Source organism: Lepidothrix coronata, unplaced genomic scaffold (assembly GCF_001604755.1).
Source record: "Lepidothrix coronata isolate B3197 unplaced genomic scaffold, Lepidothrix_coronata-1.0 Scaffold110, whole genome shotgun sequence".
NCBI classification, from domain to species: Eukaryota; Metazoa; Chordata; class Aves; order Passeriformes; family Pipridae; genus Lepidothrix; species Lepidothrix coronata.
The window spans coordinates 1,257,392-1,270,022 of NW_016690290.1; the positions used below are offsets into that span (position 1 = coordinate 1,257,392).

Sequence of the window (12,631 nt, forward strand, 5' to 3'; positions counted from 1 at the left end):
AACCTGAGTTCCAGGGCTGCTCTGTTGCCCTCTGTACTATCAGGTGTTAGTTTGGGTACACTTGTCTTTGGAAGTGCCATGTTCTTCATTTGACACTGATCTTTGTCAGCTGTTTTCACAAGTAATGTTAGCTTGCTACAGTGAGGATTCTTTGAGTTCTCCTTCCTGGATGGATTGTGTCTGAAATGTCGGTGTCAGTTGACCAAAGACAATGCTGCCAATGTCTCTGTAGTCTGAAGTCCTTACAGCTTTGATGGGGGCATGACAGATACTGGTCAGCACCTTTATCAGAAAGAGGGGGTAGAATAGTGTATTTGTTAAAATAATATTGTATTTGTGGCTAAGGAGTGCTGCTTTTAATTATTGCTTAGAGAGTATTCAGAGTCCCAGCACTGAAGTTTGATGGCATGGACAGATACAGAACCCCCTGGTTATATCTGCATGGATTTCTGGTGCTGCTGCATTAGGAATCTTTGCTTCCCAGCAGTGGACGTTGTGACTAGAAGTAGTTTCTAGGCAGTTGGTCAAATCCTAGGAGGGGCTTCAGATGGAATGAATATCTTCTAAATGCATTCCTTGTGCAGGGGGAAATAACTGTGCTTCTTTTTTTGGGTGTGTTTTTTAGCTGAACCAAGTGTGTTTTGATGATGGTGGTGCGAGCTCCCCACAGGACCGACTGACGTTATCACAGTTCCAGAAGCAGCTGCTGGAAGACTATGGTGAGAAACCACAGAGAAATGTGTTACTGGGGGCTTCTGCTTTTCTGCTTAGGACACTTTCCAATTGTTGTTACACAAACCCCAGACTCCACTACTGACAGGCATCTTCAGGGTGTCCATGGACAGCCCGCTTCCCTGGAATAATGGCAGACTTCAGCAAGACATGATGAATAAGTCTGAAGTGCTCCCAGCAATCCAGAGAGTAAATATTCATCTGTGAACAATGCTGCTGCTGTTTCTCCTTAATCCGTACTTAATTGCAGGTTGCTTTCTTTCACCATAAATGTGCCAAAGTCTTTAGCAGAACTTCCAGCTTCTGGAATACAGAACAGAAAAGCAATCACTACCTAATGTAGGCATGTCTTTCCAAGCCTTTTCTCTGTATGCATCTGATGTTCATTGTTTCCCTTAAATTAATATTTCAGGTAATTTTCTGGGTATCCAGGTCACAGTACCTTAGACCTCAGAAAGTTCTTAGACCATCCACAGCTCAAGGAGTACCTTTTCCTCTAATCATCTTCCAGTCACTCAAAATTAAGTCACTCAGACTATCCAAAACACACAGAATTTGATTCTCCCCAGCCTTCTAGTTTGTAGTATCACTAACACTCACACAAAATTGTGTGGAAAAGAAATACAGTAAGCTACTGTTGGTGTCACTGAGTAGGAAAATCCAGGTTTTTAACGTTATTTGTACCACTTAGCAGAAGTATAAACAAAGACAAAAAGTTGTGATCTTTAGAGAATCTGTTGGGGTCTGTCAGAGTTGATGGTTTGTTGTCTGAAAAGACACTGATCTTTCCTGATAAATTTGCAATGGAGCAGTTGTAGATGAGCCACTGATTAGGAATTCAGTTTTGTGTACTGTGTCTATTTTGGTTGGCACCGGGTGAACAGCCGTGATGCACTGTGACAGGAGGCATCCGCTGTCAGTCACCTCTGATGGCACAACCATGGAAACGATGTGAAAACGCTCCGTGTTTTGTTCTTTTCCAGGTGAATCACATTTTGCAGTGAACCAGCCGCCTTTCCTCTACTTCCAGGTGTTGTTCTTGACAGCACAGTTTGAAGCTGCAATCGCGTTTCTCTTCCGGACAGAGCGCTTGCGCTGTCACGCTGTTCATGTTGCTTTGGTCCTGTTCGAGTTAAAACTGCTCCTCAAATCTTCTGGCCAGAGTGCACAGCTGTGTAAGTCCTCTTTACTTCCCAATAAAGGAATGTTTTGTGAGCCCCCAGAGTACCCTGTAGACACTGCAGGTCTGTGTGATTGATCAGTCAAGGAGCGTTTATCGGAACAATCTCATCAGAGTTAATTGGTTTAGTTCCTTTCGAGCTCTGGATCGTGGTTCTGACCGATTTCAGATGAAGATCAGTTTTCCTGGCATTCCATTCTGTGACAGTGTTGTTTCTGACCTTGCAGTAAGCCATGAAGTTGGGGACCCTCCTGGTGTCAGACGGCTCAATTTTGCGCGGCTTTTGATGCTTTACACCCGTAAGTTTGAATCAACAGACCCGAGGGAAGCTCTGCAGTATTTTTACTTTCTCAGGTAGGAGCTAATATATGTCTCTAGATTTTCTCCTAGTTATTACTACTTCATTTTTCTTATCTGGAAAGTTCTCAGAAACAGCAGTGCCTTCCTCCTTCTCTTTCTTTTGTAGAAATGAGAAGGACAGCCAAGGAGAGAACATGTTCCTGCGTTGCGTTAGTGAAATAGTAATTGAAAGCAGAGAGGTACGTGTGGCCATGCTTTGCCTTCCTCAGTTAAACTGAAAGTCGTTTCTTCATTAAAGTATTTATTAGACAGGACAGCCTTAAGAGTTGTTTACCCTTTCTGCCTGAGGCAGATGGAGATGTTGGAGGGTCTTGCAGTGACCATACGTTTAACACAGTTGATCGTGTCTTTTTGCCTGTTATTTAGTTACAAATGCTTTTGACAATGGTCACTGTTTTTTGTTCATCCATGACTTCCTCTTTGTATTTAGCAAATATGTTGTGAAATACATGCAATTCATCTCTCTGTTTTTGTTTCCTTTTTTCTTTACATCTGTGTGGATATAGTTTGATATGATTCTTGGAAAGCTGGAAAAAGATGGTAGTAGGAAGGTGAGTTAACAATTTATGTTTATATTTTACATAAAAAGCACAAAGCATGTGTGATTTCCAAAGCAGTCACAAATGGGGGACAGTTATTTCTGACAGGATTTTCTTTTAGATGTCTTTGTTTTGTCAGTTCAAAAGCAGTGAGGTAACTTGATAATCTTTACAAATATTTTACACTTTGGTGTGAAACCAGCAATCTTAAGTTTAAAATAAATTGTTTTAGATGATCGTCTTAGTTTTGCATGCTCAACTACAGTAAAATCATTTCCAGATATTCTTGACTCTTCCCTCTCTTTTATTCTACAGGTTTATTATTTGTTTTAAAATTCTTATTGCCCTTGCTTTTAACTGTGTAAGGTTTCACTTGCAGCCTGTCATGGCAGTATAAACAAACAGCCTCCCTGGAGCCCCTGGCATGTTATATGCTGAGATCTTTTGTGTTTTCTTCTCCCCTGGAATGTGTCATCAGCAATTAACAGCTCAAACTCTGAATTATTTTATCTGGGTCATTTTGAGTGAAATAAAAACCAAGGATGTCTCAGTGCTGACTCTGTTTTGGAGAAAGTATCTCTTGCAAGAGCTCATTCTAATTTTAATGTCTCACTTTTGCACTTTCCCATGGAAATGTACAGGCCATTCTAATCATAAGCCAACACATAAAATATTCATTGCCTTGACAGAATATTCAGAAGTATTTAAACATCCTGATTTCTCTTTTCTCTCCTTTTATTTCTGTCTCACTTCTTTAGCCTGGAGTGATAGACAAGTTTACAAGTGACACAAAATCCGTTATTAACAAAGTGGCTTCTGCAGCAGAAAATAAAGGATTGTTTGAAGAAGCTGCGAAACTCTATGACCTTGCAAAGGTAAATATCTCCTGTGTGCTGCCTTAACTGTGTACCTGCTTCACCGTTTTTCTTTCCAAACATTCTCTGTGATTAGGAGGTTAAATTTCATCTCAGAGATTGAATTGCCCTTATTCAAGCAGCTTATTTCTGCTGCTGTTAGAGCAGAGCCATTGGCTGCATAGAGAGGGGGTTTAGTGAGCAAACCCAGATGGATTGCACTCCAGGGATTCTGATTCAGGACATTCTGGTTCTTGATCAATGTAATCTTTTGAAGTGATTGCCTCCTGCATGATTTTATTCTGTCTAGCGAAGTTATTTACCTGGAGTATACTCTTCCAATTTCATGGATGTTGAACTGAAGTCTAAAATAGTTAAGCTTTATAGTGAGTACTCGTGTTTCCTTTTGAAATACATTTGAAATAAAAGTGGATTCAACCATAGACACTATTTTAGAGAAAAACTAGGGGAAAATACTTTTTCACATGAGCCAGCAGCATTATGTTGCTTGTAGCTTATATGGTCTTGACTCTGTGGGAGGGAAGTGTCCCTGAGCTTGCACTGAGCACCTACTGCATGAGACTCTTCTGCTTTTTCAATGAGATTAAAACACCAAGTCCCATCGTGCTCCTTTTATTTGTGTGTCACTTCAATACCTACAGAACCCTGACAAAGTTTTAGAGCTGATGAACAAGCTCCTCAGCCCAGTTGTTCCCCAGATCAGCACTCCCCAGTCGAACAAGGAGCGGCTGAAGAACATGGCCCATTCCATTGCTGAGAGGTGAGACTGGGTGAGGCAGGACTGGGTGACTCACCTGCACCTGGCCCAGGGCTGTCAGTGTGTGGGGGGGTTAGTTCTGGTGTTGTTTCTGCAGGCTGGGCTGTGGCATCCACAGCAATGTACTTAGAAAGACAGAGAAGAGGTCAGAATTGACCCTGTCCTGCTCGGGATGGCTTGCAGTACTGAAACCAGAAAAGAAACTTTCTGGGGCAGGTCAGGTAAATTTGGCAAGAAGCTTTATCTGTAGGTGAGTCAGGATTGCCAGCTGGAGACAGGGTCTGTTAAGGACCAATAAATATAATGAACTCTTTGTTTTATATTATTTTTAAAGCAAAATATCATTGCAGTTGCAGAGTCATTGCACACAATTCACTTGCTTGAAATAGTATTAAGAGAGAGCTACAAAAGCAGTAATTCTGAGTTGTAACAACAGTGCAGCGAGTTCAGCAGCTGTCTGAAAACCTTATTTCACTGCTGCTTTAATTAAAGCTAAAAAGGGAACGTTTAAGCTGAGGTGTGTACATGGCTAATGTAAGCAGTGGACCTCATTGCCACAGCCTGTTAGATTATCCAAGTGCTCAGAAAAGGGAGAGAAATGGAAATGACCAAAAGGAATATCCCCTGCAATGTCTATATTAGGGGACATAGACATATGCTAATTAGGATACACTATGCTAATTAGGATACATGTTTGAGAGACATCAGTGCTCAAGATTCATTAGCAGCTGGAAGTTAGGAATAGCCTGATTCTGAAAGGCTGTAATTGCAAAATAACACTGTGATTTTTTTTTTTTAAATCGTCCTCTTTTGGTGTGTCTTGTCACAGTGGCTGCCATGGAAAATTCCTGTATTTTACTAGAGCAAAATGTGGGTACCTGTGAGAAATGTCTCACTGGTTTTCCTCAACCCTTCAGCTGCAGAGAGAATAAAAATAAGCCAACCCCACTTGCTGGCATTTGAAATTGGAAGACAAATACAGACATGCATTGATTTCCATCAGAGACCTTTCCCTTTCTTGTTTTGACAAGTGCCATTTGCCAGTTACTCCTTCTAGACAACCTTTCCCTCATTTAGCCAGACTGAGACTGAGTGAAAATTGGTGCTCTATTGACTTAGTGAGAGACTGATTTGGTGGCAGACATTAAAGGGAATTAAACCTATGGCTTGAGTTAAAGCTTCAGCAAAGGCTGTAATGGGCTTTGGTTTGCTACTTGCTTTGATCTGTTTGAAAGCACTAAATATTACTGTGCAGTAATGCCACCCACAGCTGCAAACCTCAGTGACTTAAAGCCAGAACAGTTCTGATTAGAGCATCTTCTTGCCAGTTAAATGTAAGAGAGGGCTTTTCCTCATGGACCCTTCTGCAGACAGGGCTGCAGTGGTGCAACATTCCTCCTGTGCCTTCTTAGGATGCTTTTGGAACAGGGGAGACACCCAGCAGGAAAGGCCAAGAGGTTATTTGGCTTCCTCCTCTGCAGCACCACTGTTAAACCTTAAGGAGCTCCTCTGTGACCTGGTGCAGGCAGCAGTGAGAGCAGGCAGCCCTCCAGCTCATCCCCTAGCCAGGGGAGCTGGAGACAGCGTGCAGGAGCATTTAATCCATCTTTAGGTCTTAACTTCCTGCCTGAAGCAGGGAGTTGTGCTGGAGGATTGTCTGCTGTAAAACAGCATGTTAAATATGCTTGTACAGAGCTTGCCTTGCAGGTCTCTGCTGCCTGGCACTGTTTCCCCGTGAATGTGGGACGTGTAAACATGTAAAAGGAAACAAATGTTGGATTTGATGCAAAAGGGGAAGGGATTAAAAGTATTTTTAAAAAGCCACAACCTGTGAAAATTCTGCCTCCTGGTTAAGGAAAATGAAAGCTGTCCTTTGTTCAGTGCCTTCTGTCCTTGTGCTTGATGTCTCCGCTTCCAAGAATTGCAAGAGCACAGTTATAAACAGTTGCCATTTTGCACAATAAAACTGTAAAACAATTTCTTTCAGGTACAAAGCGCAGGGGATAAGTGCAAAGAAATCCATCGACTCCACGTTCTACCTTCTGCTAGACTTAATCACATTTTTTGATGAATATCACGCTGGTCACGTTGACAGGGCCTTTGATGTAAGTTGCAAGAGTTCTGTTTGAAGTGTAGCCTTCCTAATGCCCTTGAAAGCCCAGAATGTCTCAAATAACATCACTTAAAAAAATTATATTTAATGAGTTAGAAGGGGTTGCAACGCCATAGGAATTTAAAAAGGTGTTTCTTCCCTGTTGCTTGATAAACAGGAAGATCTTTCTGGGGCTGTTTTATAGGCATTGAACAAAATATTCTTGCTGCTCAACAAAGGAGATAAACCAATAACTAACAATGAAATTATTTCTCTTGAATGAAACCAGGACGATTTCATTAACGCTTCAAAACCACACTTTATTAGTATATGGTACATAGAACACTGATTATCTACCCTGGTTCCTGCTTTTCTTTTTGAAGATTATTGAACGCCTGAAGCTCGTACCTCTTAGCCAAGATTGCGTCAAGGAGAGAGTTGCTGCCTTCCGGAATTTCAGCGATGAAGTAAGTTCTGTCTTGGGCTTTAGCTTTCAAAAGCCTTCTGCTTTGTTAAAAGGATCCTAAAGCCTTGTCATCTCATCATCCTTATTCTTCAGCGGGGAAATAGGATGAGATTATTCTGAATTCGTACAAGTAGATTCTTGGCTTACAGCTTTTTCTCTTCTGTGCTGCTCTTTCAAGTGCTAGAATTCCCTGCCCAGAAATCCTCTCTCCATTTTGAAGAAGGCATCTGCCTGAGTCTCCCTGAACTTACTGAGTTTGATCCAAGAATTCAAAATATTGGAAACTTTTAACTTGCTGGTGACTTAGTTCTCCCACACTGGTAATGGTCACCAAGCATTTGCAGGGTGTTTGTTTAGTTCCCTCTAAATCAGAGGAACTCTGGATTTGCATATTAGCAGATGAAGCACAGTGGAAGGCTGTTGCTGCTCTTGAACTGTTTAAAGTGGAGGATGACACTTCTCTTTTAGGCAGTGTTTTTGTGCATTTGGGTGCTTTAGAGTTCTTTGTATTCGGGCACTTTGGGTTTTGTCTGACCTGCTGCTGTCAAACATGAAGGTGCAGCCATTATGCATGTCTGTCTGAAAGCTCTGGGCAGTGTTTGTGCTGGATGGTGCAATCACAGCAGGGTAACCATTACAGGTATGACTGTTACAGGAGTAAATATCAGCCATAGTTGTCATTGTTTGACTTTCTGATTCTGCATAGCAAGGGTAATGGTTCTGTCAACATGCTCTTCACTGCAATGTGTCTTTTTTTTCCCCCTTCTTTGTGTAGATCAAGCACAACTTATCTGAGGTCCTGCTTGCAACCATGAATATTTTATTCACCAAGTATAAGAGGATGAAAGGCACAAGCCCAACCACTCCTGCCAGACCTCAGAGGGTAATGGAGGACAGAGATTCGGTAAGAATGTAATCCTCACTGTCTGAGGAGTTTTCCTACATCCTGTTCCCCTGCTTTTAAGAGACTGGGCTTTGCATAACTGTGAATCTCTAATGGTCTTTGCTTTTGACTTGCTCAGTTACTTAGAGTCTCAGACTACTGAGCTTGCTCAGTTACTTTATCTCAAGGCTGGTCTCTGATACCTTTGGCTTTGTGTAGGGAGAGGATGGAACTGGATGACCTGTAAGGTCCCTTTCAGGCCAAACCATTTGGAGTCTATGATACTGCTCTAAATGGCACTGAGCTAATGGAGATATTACCCCTATATTTTCACTAGCAAGAAAAAGCAAATTGCTTCTTGGTGGGATCTTAAATAGTAAAACAGATGAGGACAGTGCAGTGTCTCTGGGTTGGTTGGTGTTGCTGCTGTGACAACTGAGCTGTTGCTTTCAAGCACCTGATTTCCACTCCCTTCATTTGAGTAGGTGCCCATTTCTGGTGGAAGGGCCTTCCTTGACTCCTCTCCTTGGCCTGCTTCTGTAGTGACATGGACTGATGTTTTCCAAATGTCCTTGGGGGATGCACCAAGATCTCCATGGTGAATGGCAGCAGTTTGCCAGCGTTGTGCTGCTGCCTCTGCAGCAGAGTGGGCAGCAGTGCTTGTCTGGGGAAATGGATGGCAACAGTGGGTTTGACTTCAGAGCTCCAGCTGGTGCAGAAGCGTTTCTCCAGCCCACTGACAGGAGCCTCCACCTCTGCAAGGTGCAGAACAGGCATCATTCAAAGGGCACAGCCAGATTTGTGGGCACTCGCCTGTCAACATGCAGGGTTGAACAGAGAGGTTCTCAACTGTTATTGGGTTTGGTCTTGTAACTCTTACTAAGCTAAAGCTGCTGCAGGCACTTGGAAACCAAGGCCAAACCATTCATCCTGTCTTAACAGATTAGAAAATAAGTATCAACTACTTTTGAGAGTGAAAACCAACTTGGGGCACAGCCAGCTTTATTCCAGGCTTTAGTCAGCTGCAAAAGTGCCTTTGATCTGTAAATTGCAATATTGCTAAGGCCTTAGTAGCATTTTTAAATTACATAAGAAAATGAAAGGTGTGAGTAATGATATATCTTTGGTTTTGGGGTGCAGCCTGTGTGTGAGAGCTACAGGATCCTGCCTTACAGCAGTGCTTGTACTGCAGATTGGCAGCACTGCAGAGGGATGCCTGCTGCTTGGGCTTCTCCCACCTTAAACTCTACACATGTGAAGTCCCAGGCTAAGGCAATGTGTTACCTGCTCTGTGTCTTCACAAGGTTGGCACTGAGCAACCAGTTCCTTGCTTTCCAAGTGAGCTGTTTGTTTTGGGTTTGATTTCAGTCTTGTGCCTCATGCAGAAGCATTTACCATCTCTGTAGGGGTGCAGTGCTGTCAGGTGTCACCTCAGTATGAGCATTGTTGGCCGACTGGGGATGGGTTTAGCAGCTCTGCTGGCAGAGGTTTGTGTGGAAGGAGCCACTTTGACATCGTGTTGTATCAACAGCGGGTGAGCACTGCTTCACAAGCATGCTCTGCACTCATCTGTGGAGATCAGCTGATGATGTACCTTGCTAAAAACCCTTGGAAGTTTTCTTTTTTTCAGGCTTCAGGTTTTGTTAATCAACCTTCTGGCCTTGTGGTGGGATCCCCTGGCAGCAGGGTGTGAGTGATGGTGGGGACAGGGGAGTTCTGAGTCCCAGCTCTCTGTGTGCAGTACAAGCTGTGCTCAGCCATCAGAGGGGACAAGTGCCCACTGCCTCTGCTGTCAGGAAGGGGATAAGAGAACAGCTGTGTGACTGCAGTGTCACAGGGGAGCATAATCTGCTAATGTAGGATTAGCAGGAGAAAAAAACCTCTCACCCTGTAGCTCCCGTCTGCCTAAAGATTTGCATGTGCAGAAAAATACCAGGCATGGGCACGTGGAAGGCAGGGTAAGAACAGCTTTAGCTCATGTTCCCCTTTTCTTTTACCCTGAAGAATTTCCTCCAGGACTGCAGGAGCAGGGAATCTGGATTGCTTCAGTTCCCATGTCTGGGAAGCAGTTCAGGCGATTTTAGTGGTGGAAAGAAATGAGGGCATTCCAAACATGAGGAGGGAGGTGTTTCTTCAGCAAAATCTTGTTCACCTGAACAGAGATCACAGACACGAGCTTCAGCATGCTGTGCTTGACAAGAATTTGTCTTCTGAACTTCCCTGGAGGAAGGGCAGCTTTTCCATTTCCTCTGGGAAAGCAAATTTTAGGGGAAATTGGGCTCTTTCAGAAACTTGAACAATCTCACATTGCCCAGTACACAACACAAGGGAAAAATTACCTTTCCTTGAATAGGTCTTTGAAATTCCTGGCTTTTCTCTAGATCCATCTTCTGTTCATCAGAAGAAAACACGAGATGGTACCCATTTGTAACTCTGAGGCTTATTCCACATATTAGGGAATGGAGCTCCCCAGAATAGGAGCACACAGCTCTTGAATTTGCCCTCTGGTGCCAAGCACTGCTCTGCTCATCCTGCTGCAGTGAGTGGGGACTTTGGCAGGAGCAGTGTGGACCTGGCAGCAAGGGCAGAATGGGTAGAAGGAGTACTGGAGTACTGGAGCCCCCTGAACTCAGTAATGCTCTCTGTTAAACATCTCCTGTCACCGTTCAGAGGTGGAATGGACTTCAAGTGAAAGGATCACGTTTGAAGTCAGAGCTGGCATTTATGCATTTTGTTGATTTTGGGATGAAATCACCCAAGCTGTGTTTTAAATAATCTTTTTTTTTAAGTTTATACATTAATTAGTTTTGGGAACGAGGGAGCAAAGTGTTGTCCCACTTGGGCTGATCCATTTTGTCAGATTTTAGGCAGAGATTGCAGTGAGCCCAGCCTGCAGTGCTGGGAGCTGTGGCTGTGGTGATGGCCCTGACCCAGATGCTGTGAGTGCATGACAGCAATGGCATAAGCTCCCCACCCTGAGCCAGGGTGCTGAACTCTCTGGAGCAGCCCCAGGGCATTATCTTGGTGGCAAAATTAGGTCAGGAATGGAATGGAATTCTATTTTTTTATTATCTGTGCTCTTATTTAAAATTGCAAGTAACTCTAACATTCGTTAAGTAATTACAGCCAATAGAACATCTAGACCTCCAGGCCGCTCTTAACCTCTGCAAACCTCTGTTCATTCTTCCCAAAGTATTGTTTTGATTTTTAAAAACAGGCCAGCTGTCATTGCTACTGTAAAGGTAAAGGGAACAGTAACCTGCACTGCTCCTCACCCTTCTTAGTCACGGTGAGAGTCTTTGTTTCTTAATACTTTAATTCCAAAGAGTCAGACACCTTGACAGGCTTTTTTTTTTTTCATCTCCCACCTCTTTTGACCTCCTCTGAAAAGCAGCAACTCAGACATAGTGATACAACCCCACATTTGGAAGCAGACTGGGGGAAATACAACTGTGACTGGAACTGGAAGTCATTTCCAGGCCACCTCGTTAAGTAGCCAGTGCAGGGAGAGAAACTGTCCCAGGACATTTTAGCAATTGGGTCAGTCTTGGGAAAACCCTCACAGCTTGTCCAGTATCAGCCTCCAAAGCTTCTCTGTGGCCAGTGAATAACAGACTGGTTCTGAAAAAGGGATGGAATTGGCCAGAGGGGCATTGGGGATGGTGTGAGTTCCTGCTGTCAAAATTACCATCCATGTGCCCACAGCAACCTGAGCACCTTCAGGTTTCTCTGCAGTCAGTAGGGGAAAGGAGGGTTTGAACAGTGGATCTTATAGTACAGTAATTTTGAGATGCTTAATATTTAAGAAGAAAACCCTGTTAGTAATCAAAGCAGTCTAAATAGTTTTCCATAAAAATTTGGGCTTTCTGTCTTCTCCTGACTTCTACCAGGCATTGCCATGATTTTCCTTCTAGTTTACTCAGGGTTTTAACAAATGAAACAAATTATTCCAGAATTCTCTCAGCTGTTTTGCAGCCTCCTGGTGTGCAAGAAGGGGTTTGGTTCCTTCAGGGGAAGGGCTCTGTGTGCTTGGTACCCCTGCTTTGAGGAAACTGGTATGTTGTAGGTGATGCTGGAGATCCCCAAGTGTGTGTGGCACTACCTGTTTATTTCTAGTACTTCTGCTTTGACAGCATTAATGCTGCATTTCAGCAGGATCAACTCTGTATTTTGCGAGGTGGGAAAGAGCCCTGTTGCCCTGGGAAAGCCCACTTCATGCAGAAATTACAAGATTGCTGCAGTGCAACAACACCCCACATTGCTGAAAATGTTTTTTCTTAGGTAATTTCAAATAAATGGGATTATTTTTTAAACAAAAGGGCAACTCAACATGCTTTTAATGGTCGGAAAAGGAAATAATTGGATTTCCTTCCAAATGCAGAGGCTCGTTGTCCAGAGAGCAGCTCTGAGAAACAAAGATTACGTTTGCTTGTTTCAAGAGGCAAATGTTTAACTCCTGTGGGTTTTCTGATGCTAAAGCAACTGCACTTTGTTTTTCTGTCTTTTAGCAACTTCAGTCCCAGGCCCGTGCCCTGATCATGTTTGCTGGGATGATCCCCTACAGGACCTCAGGAGACACAAACGCCAGACTGGTGCAGATGGAGATCCTTATGAATTAGCAGAGCAGCTCTGGCTCGGGGCTGCAGCAGCCTGTGCCTGTCCTTAGTACGTTCAGAGGGCCCCTGGGGACCAGTGTCATTTTGTATTCTGTATTTTTGTTGATGGAAATAAATTTCTTTGGTTTTGA

At 43.3% G+C, this 12,631-nt stretch overlaps 1 protein-coding gene across 1 annotated transcript in view; it reads left to right on the forward strand.

The window, feature by feature from the left end:
- Positions 1–12,631, forward strand: part of LOC108501974 (nuclear pore complex protein Nup93) — a 28,078-nt gene extending 15,447 nt beyond the window's left edge. Inside the window, exons 8-18 of the mRNA XM_017824361.1 lie at positions 626–719; positions 1,716–1,907; positions 2,140–2,266; positions 2,379–2,451; positions 2,779–2,823; positions 3,570–3,686; positions 4,328–4,446; positions 6,431–6,548; positions 6,919–7,002; positions 7,777–7,905; positions 12,393–12,631. Coding sequence (XP_017679850.1) covers positions 626–719; positions 1,716–1,907; positions 2,140–2,266; positions 2,379–2,451; positions 2,779–2,823; positions 3,570–3,686; positions 4,328–4,446; positions 6,431–6,548; positions 6,919–7,002; positions 7,777–7,905; positions 12,393–12,503 — 1,209 coding nt within the window. The 3' untranslated portion in view covers positions 12,504–12,631. The remainder of the gene's footprint in view (positions 1–625; positions 720–1,715; positions 1,908–2,139; positions 2,267–2,378; positions 2,452–2,778; positions 2,824–3,569; positions 3,687–4,327; positions 4,447–6,430; positions 6,549–6,918; positions 7,003–7,776; positions 7,906–12,392) is intronic.